The 25,126-nt window shown below is 37.6% G+C and overlaps 2 protein-coding genes across 7 annotated transcripts in view; one reads left to right on the top strand and one right to left on the bottom strand.

Annotated features, from left to right (window-relative positions):
• Positions 1-5,364, top strand: part of lig3 (ligase III, DNA, ATP-dependent) — a 199,067-nt gene extending 193,703 nt beyond the window's left edge. For all 4 annotated transcript variants that reach the window (XM_028594931.1, XM_028594932.1, XM_028594934.1 and 1 more), the window contains 12 exons: positions 46-177; positions 277-356; positions 516-603; positions 690-767; positions 915-1,038; positions 2,704-2,846; positions 2,939-3,013; positions 3,489-3,635; positions 3,802-3,952; positions 4,396-4,469; positions 4,567-4,641; positions 5,103-5,364. In XM_028594931.1, the coding sequence (XP_028450732.1) occupies positions 46-177; positions 277-356; positions 516-603; positions 690-767; positions 915-1,038; positions 2,704-2,846; positions 2,939-3,013; positions 3,489-3,635; positions 3,802-3,952; positions 4,396-4,469; positions 4,567-4,641; positions 5,103-5,336 (1,401 nt within the window). In that variant the 3' untranslated portion in view covers positions 5,337-5,364. The remainder of the gene's footprint in view (positions 1-45; positions 178-276; positions 357-515; positions 604-689; positions 768-914; positions 1,039-2,703; positions 2,847-2,938; positions 3,014-3,488; positions 3,636-3,801; positions 3,953-4,395; positions 4,470-4,566; positions 4,642-5,102) is intronic.
• The window catches only part of rad51d (RAD51 paralog D), a 30,643-nt gene continuing 10,267 nt past the window's right edge, over positions 4,751-25,126 (bottom strand). For 2 of the 3 annotated variants that reach the window (XM_028594940.1, XM_028594941.1), the window contains 8 exons: positions 21,607-21,688; positions 21,274-21,408; positions 21,095-21,190; positions 20,880-20,970; positions 19,483-19,553; positions 18,814-18,981; positions 17,568-17,693; positions 4,751-5,329 (listed from right to left, as the gene is read on the bottom strand). In XM_028594940.1, coding sequence (XP_028450741.1) covers positions 17,595-17,693; positions 18,814-18,981; positions 19,483-19,553; positions 20,880-20,970; positions 21,095-21,190; positions 21,274-21,408; positions 21,607-21,688 — 742 coding nt within the window. In that variant the 3' untranslated portion in view covers positions 4,751-5,329; positions 17,568-17,594. The remainder of the gene's footprint in view (positions 5,330-17,567; positions 17,694-18,813; positions 18,982-19,482; positions 19,554-20,879; positions 20,971-21,094; positions 21,191-21,273; positions 21,409-21,606; positions 21,689-25,126) is intronic. The other variant, XM_028594942.1, reaches the window with a different exon arrangement.

Raw genomic sequence — 25,126 nt, 5'->3', positions numbered from 1 at the left:
CTACTCCGTACCTAAGCCCCGTGTGTGTCCATGTTGCTGTTTCAGGTGGCCCATTTCAAGAACTACATCCCTCAGGCTTTCCCCGGAGGCCACAGTATGATATTGGATGCTGAAGTCCTTCTAATTGACACAAAGACAAGTAAACCCCTGCCCTTTGGGACTTTGGGTGTACACAAGGTGAGAACACCACAGCCAATTGGCACTTGTTTCCAACTTTTTCTTTTTGTACAGGATTTGGTCATTGTGGTTACCCCTCACACTTTCCTCTCCCTTCAGAAAGCAGCGTTTCAAGATGCCAACGTGTGCCTTTTTGTTTTTGACTGCATCTACTTCAACGGTGTGAGTCTCATGGAGAGGTAATGCATTTTCGTTCCATTCATTGTCTTAAACACGTCTTTTTAATTCCAATGTACAAAGAATAACACATTGTGGCAATTTTTCAAACGTGTACTTTTTAACAATAAGACGCTCCATCCAAACCTCTTCCATTTATGCACGGTCATCATATTCTTCAGGCCTCTGTGTGAACGCAGAAAGTTCCTGCATGACAACATGGTTGAAGTCACCAACAGGATCCTGTTCTCAGAGATGAAGCACGTCACTGTAAGTAAAACTCTGAATTTGTCTTTCTGCTGAATGTATACATCTGTAATACCTTATATCACATGTGTGTGTTATGTTTGTGTCAGAGGGCAGGAGATCTGGCTGAAATGATAACTCGTGTCATCAGAGAGGGACTTGAAGGCCTGGTGCTAAAAGACTTGAAGGTTAGTTGTTTTTTTGTTTTTTTATCTCCAAATAGAAAGAAACTGATGGGAATATGTATCTAATGCACATGACCGTGGAAAGAATGTGAACACAATGAGCAAGTTATACATCATGACGATCACGCTTTGTATATCTGTATGTCTCAGGGCTCCTATGAACCAGGAAAGCGCCATTGGCTGAAGGTGAAGAAGGACTATTTGAACGAAGGGGCGATGGCAGACACAGCTGACCTAGTGGTGCTGGGGGCCTTCTATGGAAAAGGCTCAAATGGTCCGTAAAGCCCCAACCATCCACCTCATTTATTTCTTTATGCTGTGGACTTCCAAGAGTCTCCTCCACTTCTTGATGCTCTCATTTGTTCTGACAGTTTGTGTGCCCTTTTTTTAATGCTTAGCCACTTCCTGTAAAATAAGGATAGTGACTCTGGGGACACCCAAATGAGCTAACTAAGACAGTTTTACTATTGGTCTTAATTTTAATAATGATGTTTAAGTTGTTTTTACCATCAGGCGGACCATTTTTGCAAATAGTGTTTCAGGTTTTATTAGTAGTAGTCTATATCCTTGATGGGATTGCTCCGTTGCCTTGGGCTCCCTTTGTGTTGGCATTTAAAACTTTGGTTGATTTATGAGGACTATGGTTAACTGCTCCTCAGATCTCTGCAGGGTAAATCCAGACAGCTAGCTAGACTATCTGTCCAATCTGAGTTTTCTGTTGCACGATTAAAACAACTGTTGAACGGACACACGTTCCACCAAAACAAGTTCCGTCACGAGGCTATTTAGCAGAGGCACCGCGGCTTTTCGCCGGTATTTAGCACCGCCCAAGACGATTGTGATTGACCAGAGCACGTTTTCCTCCCATCCCCGAATGCTATGTGGAGTAGCCAGACCCTCCTCCAGCACGATTTGGAGGAGGGTCTGGCAAAGCGAGACTATATTAGTACTGACACTTAATATGTATCTTGGAAATTATATGAACGTAATTTTTATTAAACATTACAATAGGATTTGGTATAAAAGCACTAAAAACTGTGTACCCTTGTAGATCAGCGGGTTAAAACTCTATAACATTATGAATACAAACGCCCAGAGTCCAGCATAGTGACATTTCATGTGAAAAATATGCAGATGGAACATGGTGCAAAGGAGAGGATGCCATTGGGTAAAGCATATAAGCAGACAAGAAATGGGAGCCATGGAGGAGGCTGGGTAATGGGCATATAACCTTATGGAAGCACAACACATGCCAAAACCAAGGCACAAATCTCAAAAGCATGTCTAATGAAGACAGCTCAGGCAGCGTGAAGGCAAGCTAATGGAGGAGAAACAACGAATCAGATTAAAACACTTATACTGTGGGACAAAAGTGGGAAGTAGAAAACAACAGCTGGAAAAAAAGGCATTATCAGTGGATTTGAGGAGGCTAGTTTTGGGAATTTATGTGAAACTATACAGTGTAGGAGTGTATGTGCAAAGCCTGTGGAGGGACTATCTAATGGGTCTGCATAGTCTCCACCAGCAGCACTGGTCAATGGTTGATGGCGGTAACGTTAGCACTAGTAGTATGGATGGCGACATGATTGAAAACTGAGATCCCAGAGATTCGGCAGACAAGCAGCAAGACATTCCCAGTCATCCTTGGTCTTATCTGCGAGAGATGTGTGAGATAGTAGGCATCAAGAATGACTGTTAGTTGTAACTCTAAAAGTATGGGGAACTTCTTAAGTGTCTGTTTAGTAATTCATATTTTATCCCGGCCCGGCTCCAGAAAGAGCTGGATGTGATCAAAATCAGCAAGGTTATTTTCTTTCGAGAAGCCATATTTGAGCACACAGACATACTGTACATGTAGATTCCTTTAAATGTTAAGGGGAAGATTTAAAAATTGAGAAACTGTCCCTCCTAATGCCGTATGTGTTCTTCTACCCACCAGGGGGCATCATGTCCAGTTTTCTAATGGGCTGTTATGACCCACACTCCAAGAAATGGTGCACAGTCACCAAGTGCTCCGGAGGCTATGATGACGCCACCTTGGCCCGGCTCCAGAAAGAGCTGGATGTGATCAAAATCAGCAAGGTCAGAGAGGATCCACTTAGAGGCCTGCCTGGAATATTGAGCTGATGTAATAAAATCAAGGATTAATCTTTTGTGCGCGTGTCTTTGTGTAGGACCCGAGCAAAATCCCAGGTTGGCTGAAAATCATCAAGAACTATTATCCGGACTTCATTATTCGTGATCCTCAGGTGAGATTTCACTATTCAGCACATTTGAATTTCCCAGTGGGTCTGTTCATGCACAGCCAGTTGTATTTCTGCAGACCTTTTTAAATAAAGTCACAAGTAAAAAAAAAAGCATCTCTTGCAATATGTCTTCTGCAGGAATTTCTCCAAATGAATTACTCTCAACGGTATTGAGATCACGAGTACCCGTGCTGCAGAGCTGGGAGGCATTTTCAACCTGAAAGTACCGTAGTCTTACGTGAAAACAAACCCGTTTAACTTTTAGAGATTGAAAACCTTTGCTAGAAATGACCCTTTCTGGCTTTCAAGTCTGAAAATGGAACATAATAATGGAGTCCACAAACTTTTTTTCTTTCTGAAACTACATTTGAACAGAAGTCAGAGTAATTCTTTTTTTTCTTCCTTTTATGGAGAAGCAGTCATATATTGCCTCGTCATTCACGTTTAGTTTTACCTGCTGTTGTTTTCTCTGCTGCAGCAAGCACCTATCTGGGAGATCACAGGCGCAGAGTTTTCCAAATCAGAAATGCACACCGCTGATGGCATCTCTATCCGCTTTCCCCGCATGACACGCATTCGTGACGACAAGGACTGGAAGACTGCTACCAACTTGCACCAGCTTAAAGTAGGACATTGCATCACGTTGACAAATGAGTTGAAATATTGTCTGAGGCAGTAAAACACTCCTGCGCTAAATTATTTGAATGCAACACAGGTCTTCAATCTCTCGTGACAGAAAACATTACATTTCTTGGCTAAAGTCCATGTGGTCATTTCATCACTCTGCTTAGGAGCTCTACCGCATATCAAAGGAGAACTGTGACTTTAAAGTGACAGCTGGACCATCTACATCCAACGATGACAAGGGCTCCTCAGGAGGGGACAGCGGACGAAGCTCCCCGTCGTCTTCGTCCCACGGAAGTGCTCCACTCAAGAAGACCAGTAAGTACACAAACTGTGTAGCATCACTTTCACTATTTTCATACCCTTTTTAGTGTCCAAAATGACGCAATACTTTATCACTTTTTAAATATTTAGAGCTACAACAGGTTTGTAATGAGACAGGATGTTTACTGAGGAATGTCCATGTAAAAAAAAAAAAAAATTATAGTATGTCATAAAAAAATAATAAAGTTGCTGATTCATTTCAGCTCTAGTTTAGACCGGAAGAAAAGCAAATGTTTTCCTCAGCCGGAGGGTTTTTGCAGTACATGTTTATTCACCCCTCAGCCAGTATTTATGTACCAACAATAAATAAATTAGCTAGCAATGTTCATATTGCGACTTTAATTAGACCAGTAAAAGAGTAAGAGATGGTTGATGGACCCAGGAAAATTAGTACTTTTTATTTTGATAAAATCATCAATAACATGCACTCTTCACAGACAGCACACCCAAACCAAAGGTGGTGAAGTCCCAGCCTCGCACTCCTGGCTCAGAAGCATCCAGTGCCAAGAAGGTATTTACTGCACAGCACATAGTATGTTCACGTGATTCATCATTACAGTATTGCTGTCAGACGGTGTGAATGAGTGAACTGTTCTCTGTCCGATCAGGTGAAGAAGAGTGAAAGTGTTCAAAGCAATGGACAAAGCAAAACAACTCAACTACTGGAGCCAAGGAATGACAAGGTTGGTCAACAAAAACTGTCCAGCTCCCACACACTTAAACAATGGTGCATGTACTATGGAGTAGAAAAGCTTTTTGATGTAAAATATATATTTTTTACATCAAATAGTACATGCACCATTGTTTAAGTGTGTGTCTTTCTACCAGTTAACACCAAGGTGACTTACAGCTTGGGTCTTATTTTTGCAGCTCTGGTCTGAAGGTTCTGTCAATTATGATAATGTTGTACTGGATATTGTTGAGGTTTGCCATAGTGTGATAAATAAAAAGTTGCTTGGATTTTCAATTTAACATTACATTTTAAATACTTTTCGGTTGCTGGTGTTGAACAACAATTAAGATGACAATGTTTTAGTTAAACATGTTGGCCTAAATTATTAATTAAATGCTAATGCAGCTTGACCACAACTTTAAATTGGAGCAGTCTGCTCACATGTGTCCTCTGCTGACTGTTTTTCTGTAGACGCTGCTGGACATCTTCAGTGGGGTGAAGCTTTTCCTGCCCGTTTCAGTGCAGGACTTCGACAAACTGAGGAGGTACTTTGTGGCGTATGACGGAGACCTCGTACAGGACTACGACGCCGCCTCAGCCACGCATACGCTGGCTGAACCTGAAGACGACAGCAAGGCCCAGAGAGTATCACCAAGCTGGATCTGGGAATGTATCCGCAAGAGGCGTGTCGTACCTCCCTGTTAACAATAATAAAAACAAAAAAAACATTTTATACACTGTTAACCTTTCCCTGACCTACAGCATATCAGTGTAACTTAACTCTACATCCATGTTAAACCCTATTAACATGGCTTTATGGTTTGGACACAAAGGCCAGCTGTCACAATATTTTGAACAGGTTTCGGGGACACTAAACACTGTCGTCAGGTCATTTTAATTTATTCTTTCCAAGCCCTTTTTGTTCACAGCAAAGCAGAGGACACAAACCGTATACATTAGTTTTGAGGTTGTAGTTATAACAATTTTCTGGTAATAGGAAGATCTTGAATACTAGGGATAGACGTGACATTTTTGATGAAATGGTTTGTTTGAGCAAATGGAAATGTACAGTTTTTGTAAGAATTTCAATACATTAATACTGTAAATCATGAAATGCATTTTACAAGACATGTAACAACTATTGACATGAAAATGAATATGCAGCAGGATTAAAATCAGGGGTTTTATTTGCAGTCATTAAACCCTAGCTCATGAACTTAATTTGTCTCCTGTTAGGAATAAACTAAATGCTGATAAAAATGTCTTGTTTTTTCTACAAATTGTGCTTGGAGTATTACACCTACCTGCAGAAAGAGTCTGTATGTTGTAAAAAAAAAAAATTCATAGTATGTCATAAGAAATAAGTCAGTATAGTATGTTGTAAAAAGTAGTCATAGTATGTGGTAAAAAGTAAAAAAAATATAGTATGTCATGAAAAGACATAATATAGTATGTCGTAAAAAATAAAAGAAAAGTCATAGTATAGTATGTTGTAAAAAGTAGAAGACATAGTATAGTATGTCATAAAAAGTAGAAGACAGTATGTCATAAAAAGTAAAAGAAAAGTCATAGTATAGTATGTTGTAAAAAGTAGAAGACATAGTATAGTATGTTGTAAAAAGTAGAAGTCATAGTATAGTATGTCATAAAAAGTAGAAGACAGTATAGTATGTCATAAAAAGTAGAAGACAGTATGTCATAAAAAGTAAAAGAAAAGTCATAGTATAGTATGTTGTAAAAAGTAGAAGAAAAGTCAGTATAGTATGTCATAAAAAGTAGAAGACATAGTATAGTATGTCATAAAAAGTAGAAGTCATAGTATAGTATGTCATAAAAAATAAAAGAAAAGTCATAGTATAGTATGTCATAAAAGTAGAAGACATAGTATAGTAGGTCATAAAAAGTAAAAGAAAAGTCATAGTATAGTAGGTCATAAAAAGTAGAAGAAAAGTCAGTATAGTATGTCATAAAAAGTACAAGTCATAGTATGTTGTAAAAAGTAGAAGTCATAGTATAGTATGTCATAAAAAGTAGAAGACATAGTATAGTATGTCATAAAAAGTAGAAGACAGTATGTCATAAAAAGTAAAAGAAAAGTCATAGTATAGTATGTTGTAAAAAGTATAAGACGTAGTATAGTATGTCATAAAAAGTAGAAGAAAAGTCAGTATAGTATGTCATAAAAAGTAGAAGACATAGTATAGTATGTTGTAAAAAGTAGAAGACATAGTATAGTATGTCATAAAAAGTAGAAGAAAAGTCATAGTATAGTATGTTGTAAAAAGTAGAAGTCATAGTATAGTATGTCATAAAAAGTAGAAGACATAGTATAGTATGTCATAAAAAGTAGAAGACAGTATGTCATAAAAGTAAAAGAAAAGTCATAGTATAGTATGTTGTAAAAAGTAGAAGAAAAGTCAGTATAGTATGTCATAAAAAGTAGAAGACATAGTATAGTATGTCATAAAAAGTAGAAGAAAAGTCATAGTATAGTATGTCATAAAAAATAAAAGAAAAGTCATAGTATAGTATGTCATAAAAGTAGAAGAAAAGTCAGTATAGTATGTCGTAAAAAGTAGAAGTCATAGTATAGTATGTTGTAAAAAGTAGAAGAAAAGTCATAGTATAGTATGTTGTAAAAAGTAGAAGTCATAGTATAGTATGTCATAAAAAGTAGAAGACATAGTATAGTATGTCATAAAAAGTAGAAGACAGTATGTCATAAAAAGTAAAAGAAAAGTCATAGTATAGTATGTTGTAAAAAGTATAAGACGTAGTATAGTATGTCATAAAAAGTAGAAGACATAGTATAGTATGTCATAAAAAGTAGAAGAAAAGTCATAGTATAGTATGTTGTAAAAAGTAGAAGTCATAGTATAGTATGTCATAAAAAGTAGAAGACAGTATGTCATAAAAAGTAGAAGAAAAGTCAGTATAGTATGTCATAAAAAGTAGAAGACATAGTATAGTATGTCATAAAAAGTAAAAGAAAAGTCATAGTATAGTATGTTGTAAAAAGTAGAAGTCATAGTATAGTATGTCATAAAAAGTAGAAGACAGTATGTCATAAAAAGTAGAAGAAAAGTCAGTATAGTATGTCATAAAAAGTACAAGTCATAGTATGTTGTAAAAAGTAGAAGTCATAGTATAGTATGTCATAAAAAGTAGAAGACATAGTATAGTATGTCATAAAAAGTAGAAGACAGTATGTCATAAAAAGTAAAAGAAAAGTCATAGTATAGTATGTTGTAAAAAGTATAAGACGTAGTATAGTATGTCATAAAAAGTAGAAGACATAGTATAGTATGTTGTAAAAAGTAGAAGACATAGTATAGTATGTTGTAAAAAGTAGAAGTCATAGTATAGTATGTCATAAAAAGTAGAAGACAGTATAGTATGTCATAAAAAGTAGAAGACAGTATGTCATAAAAAGTAAAAGAAAAGTCATAGTATAGTATGTTGTAAAAAGTAGAAGAAAAGTCAGTATAGTATGTCATAAAAAGTAGAAGACATAGTATAGTATGTCATGAACCATCACCTTATCGTGGTGGAGAGGTTTGTGTGTCTCTGTGAACCTGAGGGCTGTGTTGTCTGGAGCTTTGTGCTCCTGGTAGGGTCTCCCAAGGCAAAGTGGTCTCAGGTGAGGGGCCAGACAAAGAATGGTTCAAAAACCCCAATGAAAAAGCTAAGCAGAGATGGAGTGACCCTGCCCGGAGGAAGCCCGGGGCCCCCGTCTGGAGCCAGGCCCAGACGGTGGGCTCGTCGGCGAGCGCCTGGTGGCCGGGTTTGCCACGGAGCCCGGCCGGGCACAGCCCGAACAAGCTACGTGGCAACTCCCTCTCCATTCCATGGGCCCACCACCTGTGGGAGGAACCGTTGGGGTCGGGTGCGATGCCACATGGGTGGCAGTGAAGGTCAGGGGCCTCGACGGACCAGACCCGGGCAGCAGACGCTGGCTCTGGGGACGTGGAACGTCACCTCTCTGTGGGGGAAGGAGCCGGAACTGGTGCGGGAGGTGGGCGCTACCGGTTAGATCTGGTGGGGCTTACCCTCACGCACAGTCTCGGTTCTGGAACCATACTCCTGGATAGGGGTTGGACTCTTTTCTTCTCCGGAGTTGCCCAGGGTGTGAGGCGCCGGGCGGGTGTGGGGATACTCACAAGCCCCGGCTGAGCGCCCGCTGTGTTGGAGTTACCCGGTGGACGAGAGGGTCGCCTCCCCACGCCTGCGGGTTGTGGGGGAAAACTCTGACTGTTGTTTGTGCATATGCACCAAACAGGAGTTCGGAGTATTCGGCCTTCTTGAGACCTTGACTGGAGTCCTGCATGGGGCTCCAGTGGGGACTCCATTGTTCTGCTGGGGGACTTCAACGCACGTGGGCAATGATGGAGACACCTGAGAGGCGTGATTGGGAGGAACGGCCTCCCTGATCTAAACCAGAGTGGTTGTTTGTTGTTGGACTTCTGTGCTAGTCATGGATTGTCTATAACGAACACCATGTTCGAACATAGGGATGCTCATAAGTGTACCTGGTACCAGAGCACCCTAGGCCGAAGGTCAATGATCGATTTCATAATCGTTTCATCTGATCTGAGGCCGTATGTTTTGGACACTCGGGTGAAGAGAGGGGCAGAGCTGTCAACCGATCACCATCTGGTGGTGAGTTGGGTCAGAGGGTGGGGAAGACTCTGGACAGACCTGGTAAGCCCAAACGTGTAGTGCGGGTAAATTGGGAACGTCTGGAGGAGGCCCCTGTCCAACAGACTTTCAACTCACACCTCCGGGCGGAGCTTTTTCGTGCATCCCTGTGGAGGCTGGGGGCATTGAACCCGAGTGGACAATGTTCAAAGTTTCCATTGCTGAAGCTGCAGCGAGGAGCTGTGGTCTTAGGGTCTTAGGTGCCTCAAGGGGCGGTAACCCACGAACACCGTGGTGGACAACGGTGGTCAGGGAAGCCGTCCGACTGAAGAAGGAGTCTTTCCGGGATATGTTATCCCGGAGGACTCCGGAGGCAGTTGCAGGGTACCCGAAGGGCCCGAAGGGCTGCAGCCTCTGCCGTGAAAGAGGCAAAGCAGCGGGTGTGGGAGAAGTTTGGAGAAGACATGGAGAAGGACTTTCGGTCGGCACCAAAGTGCTTCTGGAAAACTGTTCGCCACCTCAGGAGGCGGGGAACCATCCAAGCTGTGTACAGTAAGGATGGGACACTGTTGACCTCAACTGAGGAGGTAATAGGGCGGTGGAAGGAGCACTTTGAGGAACTCCTGAATCCGACTAACACGCCCTCTATGTTAGAGGCAGAGCTGGAGGATAATGGGGGATTGTCGCCGATTTCCCAGGCGGAAGTCACTGATGTAGTCAAACAACTACACAGTGGCAAAGCCCCGGGATTGATGAGATCCGTCCAGAAATGCTCAAGGCTCTGGGTGTGGAGGGGCTGTCCTGGTTGACACGCCTTTTCAACATTGCGTGGAAGTCTGGGACGGTGCCAAAGGAGTGGCAGACTGGGGTGGTGGTTCCCCTTTTAAAAAGGGGGGACCAGAGGGTGTGTGCCAATTATAGGGGTATCACACTTCTCAGCCTCCCTGGTAAAGTCTACTCAAGGTGCTGGAAAGGAGGGTTCGCCAATAGTCGAACCTCGGGTTGAGGAGGAACAATGCGGATTCCGTCCTGGTCGTGGAACAACGGACCAGCTCTTTCACTCGCAAGGATCCTGGAGGGAGCCTGGGAGTATGCCCAACCGGGTCTACATGTGTTTTGTGGATTTGGAGAAGGCGTATGACCGGGTCCCCCGGGAGATACTGTGGGAGGTGCTGCGGGAGTATGGGGTGAGGGGGTCTCTTCTCAGGGCCATCCAATCTCTGTACAACCAAAGCGAGAGCTGTGTCCGGGTTCTCGGTAGTAAGTCGGACTCTTTTCAGGTGAGGGTTGGCCTCCGCCAGGGCTGCGCTTTGTCACCAATCCTGTTTGTAGTATTTATGGACAGGATATCGAGGCGTAGTCGGGGTGGGAGGGGTTGCAGTTTGGTGGGCTGGGGATCTCATCGCTGCTCTTTGCAGATGATGTGGTCCTGATGGCATCATCGGCCTGCAACCTTCAGCACTCACTGGATCGGTTCGCAACCGAGTGTGAAGCGGTTGGGATGAGGATCAGCACCTCTAAATCTGAGGCCATGGTTCTCAGCAGGAAACCGATGGAATGCCTTCTCCAGGTAGGGAATGAGTCCTTACCCCAAGTGAAGGAGTTCAAGTACCTTGGGGTTGTGTTCGCGAGTGAGGGGACAATGGAGCGGGAGATTGGTCGGAGAATCGGCGCAGCGGGTGCGGTATTGCATTCAATCTATCGCACCGTTGTGACGAAAAAGAGCTTAGCCAGAAGGCAAAGCTCTCGATCTACCGGTCAGTTTTCGTTCCTACCCTCACCTATGGTCATGAAGGCTGGGTCATGACCGAAAGAACGAGATCCAGGGTACAAGCGGCTGAAATGGGTTTCCTCAGGAGGGTGGCTGGCGTCTCCCTTAGAGATAGGGTGAGAAGCTCAGTCATCCGTGAGGAGCTCGGGAGAGCCGCTGCTCCTTTGCGTCGAAAGGAGCCAGTTGAGGTGGTTCGGGCATCTGGTAAGGATGCCCCTGGGCGCCTCCCTAGGGAGGTGTTCCAGGCACGTCCAGCTGGGAGGAGGCCTCGGGGAAGACCCAGGACTAGGTGGAGGGATTATATCTCCAACCTGGCCTGGGAACGCCTCGGGATCCCCCAGTCGGAGCTGGTTAATGTTGCTCGGGAAAGGGAAGTTTGGGGTCCCCTGCTGGAGCTGCTCCCCCCGCGACCCGACACCGGATAAGCGGACGAAGATGGATGGATGGATGGATGGATAAAAAGTAGAAGTCATAGTATAGTATGTCATAAAAAATAAAAGAAAAGTCATAGTATAGTATGTCATAAAAGTAGAAGACATAGTATAGTATGTCATAAAAAGTAAAAGAAAAGTCATAGTATAGTATGTCATAAAAAGTAGAAGAAAAGTCAGTATAGTATGTCATAAAAAGTACAAGTCATAGTATGTTGTAAAAAGTAGAAGTCATAGTATAGTATGTCATAAAAAGTAGAAGACATAGTATAGTATGTCATAAAAAGTAGAAGACAGTATGTCATAAAAAGTAAAAGAAAAGTCATAGTATAGTATGTTGTAAAAAGTATAAGACGTAGTATAGTATGTCATAAAAAGTAGAAGAAAAGTCAGTATAGTATGTCATAAAAAGTAGAAGAAAAGTCAGTATAGTATGTCGTAAAAAGTAGAAGTCATAGTATAGTATGTTGTAAAAAGTAGAAGAAAAGTCATAGTATAGTATGTTGTAAAAAGTAGAAGTCATAGTATAGTATGTCATAAAAAGTAGAAGACATAGTATAGTATGTCATAAAAAGTAGAAGACAGTATGTCATAAAAAGTAAAAGAAAAGTCATAGTATAGTATGTTGTAAAAAGTATAAGACGTAGTATAGTATGTCATAAAAAGTAGAAGACATAGTATAGTATGTCATAAAAAGTAGAAGAAAAGTCATAGTATAGTATGTTGTAAAAAGTAGAAGTCATAGTATAGTATGTCATAAAAAGTAGAAGACAGTATGTCATAAAAAGTAGAAGAAAAGTCAGTATAGTATGTCATAAAAAGTAGAAGACATAGTATAGTATGTCATAAAAAGTAAAAGAAAAGTCATAGTATAGTATGTTGTAAAAAGTAGAAGTCATAGTATAGTATGTCATAAAAAGTAGAAGACAGTATGTCATAAAAAGTAGAAGAAAAGTCAGTATAGTATGTCATAAAAAGTACAAGTCATGGTATGTTGTAAAAAGTAGAAGTCATAGTATAGTATGTCATAAAAAGTAGAAGACATAGTATAGTATGTCATAAAAAGTAGAAGACAGTATGTCATAAAAAGTAAAAGAAAAGTCATAGTATAGTATGTTGTAAAAAGTATAAGACGTAGTATAGTATGTCATAAAAAGTAGAAGACATAGTATAGTATGTTGTAAAAAGTAGAAGACATAGTATAGTATGTTGTAAAAAGTAGAAGTCATAGTATAGTATGTCATAAAAAGTAGAAGACAGTATAGTATGTCATAAAAAGTAGAAGACAGTATGTCATAAAAAGTAAAAGAAAAGTCATAGTATAGTATGTTGTAAAAAGTAGAAGAAAAGTCAGTATAGTATGTCATAAAAAGTAGAAGACATAGTATAGTATGTCATAAAAAGTAGAAGTCATAGTATAGTATGTCATAAAAAATAAAAGAAAAGTCATAGTATAGTATGTCATAAAAGTAGAAGACATAGTATAGTATGTCATAAAAAGTAAAAGAAAAGTCATAGTATAGTATGTCATAAAAAGTAGAAGAAAAGTCAGTATAGTATGTCATAAAAAGTACAAGTCATAGTATGTTGTAAAAAGTAGAAGACATAGTATAGTATGTCATAAAAAGTAGAAGACAGTATGTCATAAAAAGTAAAAGAAAAGTCATAGTATAGTATGTTGTAAAAAGTATAAGACATAGTATAGTATGTCATAAAAAGTAGAAGAAAAGTCAGTATAGTATGTCATAAAAAGTAGAAGACATAGTATAGTATGTTGTAAAAAGTAGAAGACATAGTATAGTATGTCATAAAAAGTAGAAGAAAAGTCATAGTATAGTATATTGTAAAAAGTAGAAGTCATAGTATAGTATGTCATAAAAAGTAGAAGACATAGTATAGTATGTCATAAAAAGTAGAAGACAGTATGTCATAAAAGTAAAAGAAAAGTCATAGTATAGTATGTTGTAAAAAGTAGAAGAAAAGTCAGTATAGTATGTCATAAAAAGTAGAAGACATAGTATAGTATGTCATAAAAAGTAGAAGAAAAGTCATAGTATAGTATGTCATAAAAAATAAAAGAAAAGTCATAGTATAGTATGTCATAAAAGTAGAAGAAAAGTCAGTATAGTATGTCGTAAAAAGTAGAAGTCATAGTATAGTATGTTGTAAAAAGTAGAAGAAAAGTCATAGTATAGTATGTTGTAAAAAGTAGAAGTCATAGTATAGTATGTCATAAAAAGTAGAAGAAAAGTCAGTATAGTATGTCATAAAAAGTACAAGTCATAGTATGTTGTAAAAAGTAGAAGTCATAGTATAGTATGTCATAAAAAGTAGAAGACAGTATGTCATAAAAAGTAAAAGAAAAGTCATAGTATAGTATGTTGTAAAAAGTATAAGACGTAGTATAGTATGTCATAAAAAGTAGAAGACATAGTATAGTATGTCATAAAAAGTAGAAGAAAAGTCATAGTATAGTATGTTGTAAAAAGTAGAAGTCATAGTATAGTATGTCATAAAAAGTAGAAGACAGTATGTCATAAAAAGTAGAAGAAAAGTCAGTATAGTAGGTCATAAAAAGTAGAAGACATAGTATAGTATGTCATAAAAAGTAAAAGAAAAGTCATAGTATAGTATGTTGTAAAAAGTAGAAGTCATAGTATAGTATGTCATAAAAAGTAGAAGACAGTATGTCATAAAAAGTAGAAGAAAAGTCAGTATAGTATGTCATAAAAAGTACAAGTCATAGTATGTTGTAAAAAGTAGAAGTCATAGTATAGTATGTCATAAAAAGTAGAAGACATAGTATAGTATGTCATAAAAAGTAGAAGACAGTATGTCATAAAAAGTAAAAGAAAAGTCATAGTATAGTATGTTGTAAAAAGTATAAGACGTAGTATAGTATGTCATAAAAAGTAGAAGACATAGTATAGTATGTCATAAAAAGTAGAAGAAAAGTCATAGTATAGTATGTTGTAAAAAGTAGAAGTCATAGTATAGTATGTCATAAAAAGTAGAAGACAGTATGTCATAAAAAGTAGAAGAAAAGTCAGTATAGTATGTCATAAAAAGTAGAAGACATAGTATAGTATGTCATAAAAAGTAAAAGAAAAGTCATAGTATAGTATGTTGTAAAAAGTAGAAGTCATAGTATAGTATGTCATAAAAAGTAGAAGACAGTATGTCATAAAAAGTAGAAGAAAAGTCAGTATAGTATGTCATAAAAAGTACAAGTCATAGTATGTTGTAAAAAGTAGAAGTCATAGTATAGTATGTCATAAAAAGTAAAAGAAAAGTCATAGTATAGTATGTTGTAAAAAGTATAAGACGTAGTATAGTATGTCATAAAAAGTAGAAGACATAGTATAGTATGTTGTAAAAAGTAGAAGACATAGTATAGTATGTCATAAAAAGTAGAAGAAAAGTCATAGTATAGTATGTTGTAAAAAGTAGAAGTCATAGTATAGTATGTCATAAAAAGTAGAAGACAGTATAGTATGTCATAAAAAGTAGAAGACAGTATGTCATAAAAAGTAAAAGAAAAGTCATAGTATAGTATGTTGTAAAAAGTAGAAGAAAAGTCAGTATAGTATGTCATAAAAAGTAGAAGACATAGTATAGTATGTCATAAAAAGTAGAAGAAAAGTCATAGTATAGTATGTCATAAAAAATAAAAGAAAAGTCATAGTATAGTATGTCATAAAAGTAGAAGACATAGTATAGTATGTCATAAAAAGTAAAAGAAAAGTCATAGTATAGTATGTCATAAAAAGTAGAAGAAAAGTCAGTATAGTATGTCATAAAAAGTAGAAGTCATAGTATAGTATGTTGTAAAAAGTAGAAGACATAGTATAGTATGTCATAAAAAGTAGAAGAAAAGTCATAGTATAGTATGTTGTAAAAAGTAGAAGTCATAGTATAGTATGTCATAAAAAGTAGAAGACATAGTATAGTATGTCATAAAAAGTAGAAGACAGTATGTCATAAAAGTAAAAGAAAAGTCATAGTATAGTATGTTGTAAAAAGTAGAAGAAAAGTCAGTATAGTATGTCATAAAAAGTAGAAGACATAGTATAGTATGTCATAAAAAGTAGAAGAAAAGTCATAGTATAGTATGTCATAAAAAATAAAAGAAAAGTCATAGTATAGTATGTCATAAAAGTAGAAGAAAAGTCAGTATAGTATGTCGTAAAAAGTAGAAGTCATAGTATAGTATGTTGTAAAAAGTAGAAGAAAAGTCATAGTATAGTATGTCATAAAAGTAGAAGAAAAGTCATAGTATAGTATGTCATAAAAAATAAAATAAAAGTCATAGTATAGTATGTCATAAAAGTAGAAGAAAAGTCATAGTATAGTATGTCATAAAAGTAAAAGAAAAGTCATAGTATAGTATGTCATAAAAATAAAAGAAGTCATAGTATAGTATGTTGTAAAAAGTAGAAGACAGTATAGTATGTCATAAAAAGTAGAAGAAAAGTCATAGTATAGTATGTCATAAAAAAAAAAAAAAGTCATACTATAGTATGTCAGAAAATTCTTCTCCTGAACTATATACATTTCACTTTCAATCAGAATCATCAGACTCTTTTTGAAAGGTTTTGACTGCATCTGAATGGCTTTCAAGGATAATTCCCATTTGCCTTTCTATCCCGGGTTACTGCAGGCTAGGACGTGGTTTAATTAAATATCTGAATGTATTGAAGCACTCAACAGGGCAAAAGCCACATGAACCTTCCCCTGAAAGGCTTGAAAGATACACATTCCTCCCTTTTAACACCAAAGAAATTTAATAACCAGACGAAAAATTTGATATAAAGAGTAAAAGTAGCCTATTTCTCTATATACAGAGGCTTGCAAAAGTATTCATACCCCTTAAACTTTTCCACATTTTGTCACGTTACAACCAACAACATAAATATATTTCATTGGGATTTTATGTAATAGACCAACACAAAGTGGCGCATAATTGTGAAGTGGAAGGAAACTGTAATGCAACGAGTCAATACTACAACACAGAACAGCTGTATTTATACGGAGATTAGATTACACACAGGTGGACTCCATCTACTACTTAGGTGACTTCTGAAGGCAATTGGTTGCACTGGAATTTATTTAGGGGTATCAGAGTAAAGGGGGCTGAATACTTTTGCACACCACACACTTTCCAGTTTTTTATTTGTAAAATATCCTTCCACTTCACAATTATGCGCCGCTTTGTGGATAAACAGTTGAAGACCTTTATTTGTCCCCAAGGGGCAAATAGTTTTGCTGCAGTAGCAAAGTAGTACACAAACAATACATGACAACAAAAACACATTCAACATCATTAAAATTTACAATACACATCCGACAAAATGTTAATACCCCTAACATATAAATGTAGATTTCAGTTCAGTGCATATGTTCCCTCTTTTTTTCAGAATTTATCAAAGACATAGCAAAGGGTACAAAAGGAGAATTTATATCTATTTGTTTTGGCGTATGGCTGACTAAGGCGGGAACCAGAAGGCAACATCTTAAATTCTGCATGCAGGGGGTGAGAACTACAAGACATGATGGATTCCGCCTTTTTCAGTACATGTCTATTGTACAGTTCATTTAGTTTTACCTGTGGAATCCCAATAATTTTGCTGTTAACTTTATTTACCATGGCTATGTGTTGGTCTATCACATAAAATCCCAATTAAATACATTTATATTTGCGGTTGTAACGTGACAACATGTGGAAAAGTTCAAGGGCTATGAATACTTTTGCAAGCCTCTGTAAGAAGTCTATAATCTATGCTCTCACACACAAAGGATACCCCATGAAATGTTAATGCTGCAGCAGAGGGTTGCATGAGCATCTCAAAAAGGAGCATAGTTCCAGTATGATGATGTAAATGGACCAATTTTTAAGCTATTATACATCAGTCTAATGAAGGTCGCAAACCAGGGAGCTAATGATTGTAGCAACAGTTTTTTTTTTTTTTGATTGGAATAAAGTTCAGCAATCATTCAAATATTTGCATAATGCTTTGTAGTATCAGAGGGGAAAAGAAGGAAACTTCAAAGACACATTTTTTTTGTTGCAAATTTGATCCAGAAACATGTATGTACCTTAGGTCAGAGGATTATAGTTGGCTATCATCCGGAATCCGTCTCATCCAGTTTTCGCTTTCCTGATGATGCTTCTTTAGAGCGACTCCACCACTGCAAGTCAAACTCTTCTTTGATGTGACAAGGCTAAGAAGTAGAGCAGATTACAGTGTTGATTTACTTTTCTTTTTAAAGAGAAACACAACTTGGCTGCAATATAAAATATTCATTTTGGCTATGTTCATTCTGGATGTGCTTTGTCAAAGTGCTTTTTGTATCGCCTGACAGAATCTTATTTGTAACTCCACAACAGAAAATGTATAATTAATGTCTTTGTGGACAGTTATTTATGAGAGGAGGAAAAAGCAATTCTGTTGATATATTCTTGTTATAAACTGTATTATACTATACCATATGATACTATACTCCATGTTATATTGCTGTATTATACAACATATTACGTTTTATCTTACACAAAGTTATACTATATACTATGGTATATTGTTGCACTTACTTATACGCTTATATTATATTGCACTATACTATACTTCTATCACATACTGTTATACTGGTGTACTATACAATATATTATGTTATTCTATACTACATTACTACACACATACTATATACTCTTTTCAATCACTATATCAAAATTTTACCATATCAAACTATATTATGTTAATATGTTACAGACTCTTGCACTGTATTCTATTATATTAATACAGATAAACACTGAGATCCATTACCTAACCATATCATAAAAGCCTGCTGTTTACATAGACCCGTTGACTCTGCTGCCATTAATCACACCACTATCTGTCCATGTCATTTGTCTCCAAATACTCTTGTATAGTTTCTATTTATGTTGTTCTATCTTAGTTTATGTACCTCTTATTATTTATTTCTGTTGTTTCTGCAACAACCAAATTTCCCCACTGGGGATCAATAAAGTTAGTAAACAGCTGAGTGTCCTGGATCTAAATCAGCAGTTTGTCTGTCACAGCCTGTATTTGTGAATTCGAATAATAAGACTGGTATAGTTTTCGTGAAAAAAAAAAAAAAAAAGAAAAAAAAAGAAAATCTTGCTGGAAGCCGCTTTCAAATGGAAATAAAAAGCTTTGTCACACCAGACCTGTTTCACAAGCGCAAATGTAACTTCAAAGTCTCCATTTTAATGAGACGTTTTGACATTTCCCTTTCAACGAAACCCCCTTGACAGAATCCATAATTAGCTGGATGATGTGCAAGTCAATGCTGCTTGTAGTACCTGTCTAGAAGACTTGATCAGTGTTGCAGAGCGCATGCTTGAGTGGCTGACAGGCGCGGCCCTCTCTACTCGCTCCAGCAGGATCCTGGTTCTGGGGATGTGACTCCACGACACGCCGAGGCCTGGCTGCAGCTCCCCGCTGCCGCTCCTCGTAACATGGTTTGTAACCTGCAGGCCCAGACACCATCACGTTTAGTCGTCGTTATTTTTCTCTTGGGGGATTATCAAACCATTTCTTCATTCTGTTTTTTGGTTTAGTACAGCTCGCAAGAGATAATACAAGCTTTAGAAGAGAAAAGAAAGACTGTCATATTGTCCCCACTTTAAATCAAAGAGGACCATCAAACAGCCTATCAAATTATCTTTATCTCACTTTAAATAACTAAATTTTCTTTGGTGTATGCTTTTTAGTGCAATTAGTTCAATATATATATATATATATATATATATATATATATATATATAAAACAAATTCTAACCTGAACCTTAGTTCTTACCCAGTTATTTTGTTTTTTTACCAGTATAAAATAGAGGTTAGTTTTCATTTCAGGTCTCAAAGCAATAACAAGAGGAAATGTAAAAGGGTTTGTGGAGAGTTTAGATTGACACTGGAAATGCAGCTTGCATTCACAGTAGCACATGTCACGTCATGGACTGGGTCATCCTTACCAAAGCAGCAACATTGAAGTCCTTTGCCATTGTCCTAAGAACTCCTGCCACTTGTATCATCAGGGACATGCCTGGAGGGACAGGAAGTTGTAAGAGAGGCTTTTTTCCCCTGTACAGAATACACAATGTCTTTCCATGGTACTTTCTAAGCAATTCAACAGTAGTAACTAAGGCAACAGATATTATTGTTGGGACATTTACAGTCCTTAATGTTCTTATGGTTGACTTTTTGGCATTTTGTTGATAGCCACGCTGGTGGCAAAGCTCTAGGGATTGCAATGCTGGTCAGTCCACAATGTTAGTCCTGACTGAAAGTATTAGAGGGATTGCCATGACATTTGGTAAAACATTTCATTGTCCCCATAGGATGAATTATAATTACTATGGTGATCCCTTAAAAAGGATCTAAAAAACATTTTTTTCAATCAGCTTTTCACTATGAGTGATAGGGTCCTACATGATTAGTTTCATGACAAAGTTTGAACAGGTTTTGTTATTTCACATGAGAGATTGCTGCATTTGTGGTTTTGTCTTTCTTCTCACTGGTTTGAAGGGCAAGGCTGAGTTGGAAAAAGGTGATGTCACTTAAGTCTGTAGTGCTTTTGTTACAATGTTGTATTGGCTGTGTTTTTAGCCCTTTTGTTTCATTTGTTTTTTGTGGGTTTTCTATTCGACTAGACCTGCTCAGGTGTGGCGAACAAGTAACTGCTTCCAGGGAAATTAACTATAACTTTCTTATAACAAACATCTCAAACTCAAGTTGAGGTGGGTCAGGCATTAATTTATTCATGAATTGGTATACATAGACCGGTGTTGTTTGTTTATAGTGTCTATAGCTCTAAAAAAATACTTATGAATTAGCTAGTTTTGGAAACTTAATGTTTTCAGAGGTTTAATTACATTTTCAGACTTTGTAATGTCTTTTCACAATCGCACATGGTAGGTTTATTTTAGATCCTCCCGTTGAACCCTGTTGTATTGAGTAATTACTTAATTAGATCAAAGTTTTGGAGCTTTCTATGAACCAATCGTTAACTATAAAGTTGAATTAAGTTCACTTGGATTAAGAACTTTAATTATTTTGACTCTCAAGAGGTCAGACACCTGTTGAACCAGCTCCAAGGTTAAGGACAACAGCTCTATTTATAACTGATACTAGAAATGTAAGCTTTTACTCTAAATGTGATGGGTTTTAGGGATTACTGTGACTGTACAAACAATTATGATTTTTTTTCACACTTTCTCATGACTGGAACTAACTTAGATGTTATGCTTTCTAAATGTGTGAGAACCATGTTGTGATATTTATTTTACAGACATTTGGAGTTAACAGGCTCAGGTGTATACACAGCCTTAGGTATCATGCACTATGATTGACTTGCAGAAAGATATATCACCTTCATTTTGTTTGCCTCCCAGTAGAGGAGAGATAACAGCTGACACAGAGTCCACGATCACTGCCTTGACAGAGCCACCGCCAACAGACGCCTAATACAAAATGTGACAAAATTAGATTGCTGAAAAAGTTTATCGTCTTTCTCAAAGGTTCCCTCGGTATAGAAGGATTGTTGGTATATTTTAAGCAGAAGGAAAAAAGTAACTGCAAACAAACCTGCTGAAGCCCACCACTGCGAAGACTGTACAGACAGTCGAGTAAAGAGAAAATGTTAAACAAACGGAAGATATGGATCCTCTGAAGAGCTTCCATCTGTAAAATGACAGTTTGTTTCACATTGTCTTATATTACACATCATGTATTATTAGTTTGAAACTCATTCCCTGTCAACCCACCTGCTCTTCTGTGTTACTTGTTTCAGCTTGGAGCATTTGAAGCAAGCGGCTGGCAGTCAGCCCTCCTGTTGTATCAATATATATTACACTCTGTTTCAGATGGTAAGAAATGTGCACTGCCACACCGAAACACACCTATAAGACATGACAAGCGTGCAGGGAATAGTTAAAGATAGCATGGATAATTTGTGTTAGCTGAAGTATAACTCTGAAAAGTATTATTTCAGCCACAGTACAATTTCTTATTCTATAGGAGAAGAGGGGATTCTAAAAAGCAGGAATTTATGAGGCTGAAATTATCAGTGATGAAGAGGGAAGGTAGGAAATGTTCACCTGAGATTTGCCACTTCCTGGGCCTCCTGACAGCTCTGTTATCTCTCCAGTATACAAGCCTGAATCCAGCAGTTTATCTAAGCTGCAAGAAACAAGGTGCAATACATTACTCACAACTGCCATCCAATGTAATAAACTATTAAGTCCATGTAGAGCCAACAAAAACTGCAGTTGAGTGAACACAATATAAACAGAGCTTGCATTAGGTTCCAGACTATTCGTAAGATGTTTGGCCAATTCCTAATTTCAGTTGCTGGCTGTTTCATTGCATCTTATCAAGCTTTGCCATTGGCTTTGTCTTTTAAATAAAATAAAAAATAGTTTTCAATAGTGTGTGTGTGAGAAGTCAAGACAGCCGAAATCACCATGAACCTAGGTGTTTTATTTTTAGTTTTTAAGTATCCGGCTGCATGGTGTTCTTCCTGTATGCTATTACCTGTCTAGCTTGACACATACGCTCACATCTCCCGCAAATAGAGGAGACGCCAAAACTATCGCTATCGCCAACGTGGACGCTACGCGGCTGGTATGAAAGGACAGATTGGATAACATGGGCTCAGAAATAAAAATAGCTGCGCTACGCTGCTATAGGCGACGCTTGTGTGACACCAGTGTGTTTTGGCTGTAAGTGTATCTGCTCTTTAGGTGTTCACACAGCAGCAATAAACTTTAGTAATTAATCATTAGAGGTCCATTCATTTCCTACTGAGCTGAGTGAACAGAGATTAAAAGTAGGCAATGGTTAAAAGTTCCACAATCAGCCGTCAACAGCAAATAACATTCCTGTGCTCCCTTTACCTTACTTTACCAATAAGATTTCATTTTGTGAACAATAGTACTACCAAACAAGTGCAAAATGGGTCATGGTGTCAGGTTTACAGCCTGTTCAGTCTTCCCAGCTGTCCACAGCTTTGGCTTAAAATACAATAGGAATAAATACTTCAACATCTATGCTTAGAAAGCTGCTGTAGCCATTAGAGTTGATTGAACACTGAAGAAGCAACAATGACATAATGCCTGTTCAAATTATTGCAGGAGTGGAGCACTATATAGATCAGAGCTTATTGCACTGTGTAAAGTAAATGCATGGTAAGATTTTCCTCACAATGTTTAGCAATGGCTTTACGAGATAGATTGTCTACGCCATATTTCCTTTTTTAGTTGCTGGATGATTGTTTTGTTGGTTGCATTTCTTGAAACCAATCACAATCATCTTGGGCGGTGCTAAGCTCCGGACGCAGTGACGGTGGCTTTTTCAAAATGGTCTTGGGAATGAACTTGTTTTGGTGGAACATTTGCAAAAGAAAGACTTCTGTTGATCCAGACTACTCTTGCACTTATATTTTGATAATTACCAAGGTAGTGTTTGTGGTTGAAATGCTTCAACAATCTGTTCTTTCAGCACTGGAATGCTTACATTTGTCTATGTTGAGTTCAATGATCTGTGTAGCTTGTGGAATCTCATCATCTGTGGCTGCACGTGCGATGATGAATGTGACAGCGAGGCAGTTAAATCTACATAGCCAAGGTCCTTCCGTCTGAAGGTTAAGCATCACTGGAAGCCTGTGGCTGGTGAATAGTGGTTCTCATCCCCCACAGCATGATTGTGAAGAAGAGAATTGGTGGGAATGGACATAATTGCATTATTCCTGCATTCTCTGAGAATGGGGCAAAGAGGGTTGCACTGTTGATGAAGCACTAGGTAGTGTTCTTGTATGGACTCAGAAGGCTGAAAGTGATTGTCCTTCAAAAGCCACAGATTCATTATTTTTTTATGGGCTGCACTCATTTCAATTTTGTTATTATTTGTTACGTGAAATAATATAAAAAATACAATTCTAGTCAGTTGCTTCAATTTACTCTCCAGTGAGATCAGAATACTGTGAAGTCATTGGACCTAGGGCTGGGCAATATGGAGAAAATCAAATATCACAATATTTTTAACCAAATACCTCGATATTGATAGACGATATTGTAGTGTTGACTAATGGTGCTTTCACTAAATATTTATACAATGAGGTTTTTGATAAATAATCATCAGTAATGTGGATATAATGACCAAGTGAGTAAAGGCAAATAATAGAACAGTTACAACAGTCTGGTAAGTTCAGAAAATGACATCACTTTACTGTACTGTATTCTAAGACGATATCTAGTCTCATATCACAATATCGATATAATATCAATATATTGCCCAGCTCTAATTGGACCTAAAGTTCTTTATCTTACTGTATTGTGTGATTGGAGTGGAAACAATGAAGAGGCTCAGATTTTGTTTTGTTTAGACGGAAAGCTCAAGACCATTTTTGATTTCCTTTCCGCAGCCATACCCAGCACCTGGATAATAATTCAAAGAAATAGTGGGAATTAACAGCATTATTCTAGTCTTTTGCAGGCAGTTTCACTGTCAGGCTGGCTGTGGGGAGCCACTTACACTGAACTACAAGGCTGAATTCCTTATTAGAATGCTTTGACGGAAGACGATTGTTGCAATTTTCGAGGCTGAATCTCATCCCTTGATCACACCCAAACATTTTTGCAGTAGCCTATGCATGGCATTATAATATCATTGTGTCATATTATCAAGTGTAGACAAAAACATTATGTAGGCTACATGATACACAAGCTGATGAAAGCTATAAACCATTATCAGCCCTCATCATCCATCCTGTTAGTATGACAAATCACCACATCAGCTGGAAATCTGATAAGGTTTGTTTAGTTTTTGTTGCGTTCTCTGTTTATCTTGGTACATACCGTTTTGATATTCTGTGTGGCTAAAAATAAATGATTCCATTTATTATTTGTTATTAATGATTAGACTACTTTTGTATGATAGGACTAGCTGTGATGGAAGTGTATGAAATGCTTAGTGTGTTGCTGGGTGTTATACTGCCAAAGACAAATGCTTCTTGGCGATATTTAAGGAGACAGCTAAATAATAGGAATACAGTTCAACTGTAATTAGTTAAGAATAGAACAATCTGACAGACCAAGAAAGGCTCCCCGACACAATGTTACTAACAAGATAAAGAACTAAGTATAAAGGTTCACCAACGCATTTGGTTATTTTATCATGTTATAGTACTTGGGTTTTCTTTGAGCTCTTTGACTTCTTCATAGTTGTTTGAAATAAGACCACACACTTAAAAAGTATATGTCCATTCTATGTATCCCTCTCTGGGCTCAAGACTCCCATTCACTGTGCATCAAACAGCTGGAAGAAGAAACAGAAATTAAATGAATATGCCAAAAAGGTGTCCAGCAACAGATGCGATTGAAAGCTGAAGAGAAGTCCTAGCAGCGCTTACAGCCTTCAGGGCGTCTGGCTTTAGGTAGAAAAAGTCTGAATGTGGCCGTCTTCACGGAGTATGATGAAGACTTAAATATGTGCCTCATTTCATTCAGGCGATGTTCTCTCAGACAAAGCTGTAAAATACTTTCACTTCCAGTTCACCGATTCTGACGCAAGACTTGCAAGATCTTGTCTTCTGTCTATGCAGCCGATCAGCCGAGAAAA

This window comes from Perca flavescens, chromosome 13 (assembly GCF_004354835.1).
Source record: "Perca flavescens isolate YP-PL-M2 chromosome 13, PFLA_1.0, whole genome shotgun sequence".
NCBI lineage: Eukaryota > Metazoa > Chordata > Actinopteri > Perciformes > Percidae > Perca > Perca flavescens.
The sequence above is the reverse complement of the archived record's forward strand: the minus strand, read 5'-3'. Positions and strand labels throughout refer to the sequence as shown.